This window comes from Leucopleurus acutus, assembly GCF_964270905.1.
Source record: "Leucopleurus acutus genome assembly, chromosome: 15".
NCBI lineage: Eukaryota > Metazoa > Chordata > Mammalia > Artiodactyla > Delphinidae > Leucopleurus > Leucopleurus acutus.
The window spans coordinates 82,836,226-82,841,501 of record NC_139157.1 but is presented as its reverse complement, the minus strand read 5'-3'; the positions used below and the strand labels follow the sequence as shown (position 1 = coordinate 82,841,501).

At 38.2% G+C, this 5,276-nt stretch overlaps 1 protein-coding gene across 1 annotated transcript; it reads left to right on the top strand.

Annotated features, from left to right (window-relative positions):
* Positions 1-503: 503 nt before the first annotated feature.
* On the top strand, positions 504-1,345 carry LOC309971979 (small ribosomal subunit protein eS6-like). Its single transcript, XM_082855414.1, has one exon. It carries the CDS (start codon positions 540-542, stop codon positions 1,287-1,289), a length of 750 nt encoding a protein of 249 aa, XP_082711540.1. The 5' UTR covers positions 504-539; the 3' UTR covers positions 1,290-1,345.
* Positions 1,346-5,276: the final 3,931 nt, after the last annotated feature.

The following is a 5,276-nucleotide window of genomic DNA, read 5'->3' as shown; positions in this document are numbered from 1 at the left end:
AATTCTGAATGTCAATTCTGATGCAGCATGAATCCTGAGAGGGAGAAGGTAGGAACAGTTATCACTAAATTTAATCTCTGGAAACGTTTACAAGTGGAAAACTTCATAATTGAACTTGTCACAAATATGGTACTTTGAAGAACTGGCATTAACTAGACACAGAGGTGTCCTCATTCCCAATCTGTAGGACCATTCAAGAAAGATGGGGTCACCCCTATATCATGGATAGAAATTCCACTGTCCTCCATCTGGTTCTGACATTTCCTTCCACATAAAGTGTGTGCTGGTTCAGTTCCAGTCTGACCTTTAGCTTTCCCTGTAATAAAAACTCCCCAGTCATATCTGCAACAGCAACAGGAAGTTCCTGAGCTTGACCTTTACCTGGCACGGGAAGGACATGGTGTTACAACAGTACTCTGTACAGATGTTACACTTGTAAAGAGATGAACTACTCATTCACAAAGACAATGTTTCAGGCCAAGTCATTAAGAATTATAGCTCTTTTTCGTGGCGCCTCGGAGGCGGTCGGCAGCTTCAGAATGAAGCTGAACATCTCTTTCCCGGCCACTGGCTGCCAGAAACTCATTGAAGTGGACGATGAACGAAAACTTCGAACCTTTTATGAGAAGCGTATGGCCACAGAAGTTGCTGCTGACGCTCTGGGTGAAGAATGGAAGGGTTATGTGGTCCGAATCAGTGGTGGGAACGACAAACAGGGTTTCCCCATGAAGCAGGGTGTCTTGACCCATGGCCGAGTCCGCCTGCTACTGAGTAAGGGGCATTCCTGTTACAGACCAAGGAGGACTGGAGAAAGAAAGCGCAAATCTGTACGGGGCTGCATTGTGGATGCCAATCTGAGCGTTCTCAATTTGGTCATTGTAAAAAAAGGGGAGAAGGATATTCCTGGACTCACTGATACTACTGTGCCTCGTCGCCTGGGGCCCAAAAGAGCTAGCAGAATCCGCAAACTTTTCAATCTCTCTAAAGAAGATGATATCCGCCAGTATGTTGCGAGAAAGCCCCTAAACAAAGAAGGTAAGAAACCTAGGACCAAAGCACCCAAGATTCAGCGTCTTGTTACTCCACGTGTTCTGCAACACAAACGTCGGCGAATTGCTCTGAAGAAACAGCGTACTAAGAAAAATAAGGAAGAGGCTGCAGAATATGCTAAACTTTTGGCCAAGAGAATGAAGGAGGCCAAAGAAAAACGCCAGGAACAGATTGCCAAGAGACGGAGGCTGTCCTCTCTGAGAGCTTCTACTTCTAAGTCTGAGTCCAGTCAAAAATGAGATGTTTTTAGAGTAACAAATAAATAAGATCAGACATCAAAAAAAAAAAAAAGAATTATAAAGAGCTCTTAAAATCTAAATGAAGACTGTCAGCAGTAAACATGTACACTTACACCAAGTTACCAAAAATTTCACCCTATTTATGGCAGGTATTTTACAATTATAATCAGAGTGGGTAAAATAAACACACATGCATTTATCTAGTTAAGTTTTTCAATTTTGCTGATCTTCAGTTTTTCCATTTGGGAATTTATATTACAGCTGATTTCTGAGAACTTTCCAATTAAGAAATTTAAAAAGGGTCAATTCAGTGACTTCCTTTTGATTAATATGGTGAATCCAGAAACCACAAAATGCCTTCTATGTTAGCTCCTTTAAGTACAGTTTCTGTTTGCTCTTAGCCAGAAAGTTCATTCAGGAAACTCTTGTGTACAAACATTGTGACAATCCAAGGAAAACATCCCACACAGGCCTCATCACCATGGCCAGCTCTCAGAATCAAGGTACTCACCCTGGAGAAAGAGGAGGGGGAGAAAAAAACGTGAAGCAACAAAAGGATTTCTCTAGTGGGCTTAAAATTTCTAGCAATGATAGGAGAAATGAAAGAATAATTGAGAAGGGAAATGTTAGAAAAATACAGTCACACACGTTATGTGACATATATCTAACTTTTGAAAAAGAAAAAAAATCAATTATTTGACTATTTACACATTCTAGAAATATGATTTTATTTCTAAAGAGATACAAATAATTGACTGAATTAAGTTGTCCTTTAAATGCATCCACGAGGTCAATGACTTAAAGGTAACCTCAGCTTTTGCTAACATTTCAAGTTGTTTGCAAGAATTAAAACATACTTCTTTTCTCTTTTATGAAGCTTGACTAATTATCGCCTAGATTTCCAGACAGTTAAAATATCCTAAGGATAGAGAAAAGATAAGTGTTGATGATAGGGTGGAGAAAAGGGAACCCTTGTATACAGTTGGTGGGAATGTAAATTGGTGCAGCCACTATGGAGAACAGTATGGGGGTTCCTTAAAAAATTAAAAATAAAGCTATACTGTGATCCAGCAATGCATCTTCTGGCAATATAGCCAAAGAAAATGAAATCAGTATCTTGAAAATATATCTGCACTCCCAGGTTCTTTGTAGCATTATTCATTATAGCCAAGATATGAATAAGACCTAAGTGTCCATCAATGGATGGATGAAGAAGAAATTGTGTCTATATACATACATTTTATATATATATATATATATATATATATATATATATATAAAATGTATGTATATAGCCACAGCCTTAAAGAAGGAGATTCTGCCATTTGCAACAATATGGATGAACCTGGAGGCTGTCATGTTGTACAGCTGTTAGCATAACTAACACCATCTTGGGCCCCTTCAGCTCCTCCTGTTCTTCCTCTGACCCTACCTGGGACTTTACTGTGTAGTAAATCTCTTCTCTGTTGTCAAAGGCTTTGTAGTTAATAAATACTGTTTAATGTTCATTAGGTAGCCCATATGCTCTGTTAGTCTTTGAACAATAAGATTTTTCACTGACATGTTCCCGGCACTCATGAGTCTAGTTACCCATCATAGATCAGATACAGTCTTGACTTAGGAATGCACGCCCTGTCTCTGAGCATGTACCCTCACGCCTGAGTTTGACTATAAAGTTATCCCGGTGGCCCCTTGGTGGTGCAGAGAATTGCTGAATAGCAGAGGGATCACTGTCTGTCTGATTCCACACTGTATGTAAGTTACTCAATAATAAACTGACCCATTGATTATAGGGGGCTGGCTCCTTCATTTTTCAGTTTCAAGATACCTTCTCCTTTTGGTGGGCATGCTCCATTCTCTCCATCCTTGGATCTATGCTAAGAGAAATAAGCCAGACATAGAAAGAAGAAAACTGCATGATCCCGTTATACGTGGAATCTGAAAATGTCAGAAGCAGAGAATAGAACAGTGATTACCAGATGCAGGGAGGTGGGAAAAATGGGGCAAGGTTGGTCAAAGGGCACAGTTGCATTGATGTAGGATGAATGAGTCTAGAGATCTAGTGTACAGCGTGATGACTGTAGGTAGGAAGACTGTACTGAATATAGAAATTTGCTAAGAGGATAGATTTCAGGTGCTCTCACTACACACATGAAAATGGTAACTGTGGGGGAAGATATGCTAATTAACTTGACTGTGGCAATCATTTCACTATGTGTATGTATATCAAATCGTCACCTTAAACATATACAATTTTAAAATATACATATATAAATAAATAACAGAGCAGGGGAGGGATGAATTAGGAGTTTGGGATTAACATTTACACACTACCATATATAAAATAGATAACAAACAAGGACCTACTGTATAGCACAGGGAACTATACTTCATACTTTGTAATAACCTATAAGGGAAAAGTATGAAAAAGAATATATATATATATATATATATATATATATATATATATATATATACACACACACACACATAGAGAGAGAGAGAGAGAGAGAGCTGAGTCACTTTGCTCTACACCTGAAACTAACACAACATTGTAAATCAACTATACTTCAATCAGTCGACATAAATAACATAAATAATAAATTAAGCAATATCCTAAAAAAAACAAAATTCAAAAGAACATCCTAATATTCCCCTCTATTTCATGCCATATCAACACTCAAATACTCCCAGATAAGATAACATATTAATTTGTTTCCAAAACTGTTTATACAGATTTTTTGAATGTGGATTTTTGTAAAAGAGAGCTATGGATTCCTGAAGTTGGTGGTATAAACAAGTCAGGGACAAAGAAGAAAGTGGATGGAGAATGGAGATAAGGCTCAGTGACTCAGACTCCTGGTGGCAGATGGCAGAAGCCAGATCAAACTAGCCGAAGCACAAGAGAGGTATATTGGCATGAATAACTAAGAAATCCTTGACCTATTTTGAGCATGATATCATCCCATATCTGAGGCTGTGTCTTTTTACCCTCTGATTTCCTCTTTGTTTGCTTTATTCCAGGAAGATTCAATCATGTGGTAGCAAAGATGATCCCCAGCAGTTCCAGGGTTAGAGCTAAGAAATCCAGGAAAAAGAAAGACGTACTCTATCCCCCAGTATCCGTGTCAATCTGTACCAGTGATGTGTCCATCCCTGAGCCAATCACTTTGTCCGGAATTATGAGAGAACACTGATCAGCCTGGGGTTGTATGCTTCCATGTCAATGAAAGTGAGGCTGGGTGTTGAATTCTCACTATAATGACAAGAATTTGGGGATTTTCGCTCCAAAGAGGAAAAAGGTAGAGGATAGATCATCCCTCCCTCTCCACCCCATAACACACAAAAATAGCTGATGTATTCTGCAGGGCTAAAGTACTTACTATTCTATTATTTGCCTGTAGTCTCTCTGCTTCCTCTTAACTCTTCTTTCTTCCTTTCTTTCTCTCTCTCCTTTTCTCCCTCCTGCCCTCCTTCTTTCATCCCTCCCTCTTTTCCTCCATCCCTCCTTCCTTTCCTGCTTTGTTCCCTTTTTGCCTTCCTTCCTCAAAATAACTCCTCAAAATAACGTGCATATATATTTTAGAAGTCAAATACTATTATTGTAAGGCTTACAGCAAAAAACACCAGCGTCCTGCCCTATCCTTCCTCACCATTTAATTCCACCACCAAAAGATCATCATTTTAAACTATATTATCTTTTTATTCTATTGTTTTACTTCCCATTTCTAAACAGCAGGCTTATAAATAGTATATCTTTATTTTTTAGATATTGACAATTGGCACCCCACACAGAAGTACATTTTTAAAAATCTCTTATATGAGCAAATACATATACATCTTACCCATTCTCCCAATGTGGTTATATCATAATTTTTATTAAGTCACTATTCATTTTTAACAAAATTGTGATTATGTATACGTTGTTACAGCTCACTTACATAGTACATATAGGATTGTATTTTCTTTCTTTCTAACATTTGCTCC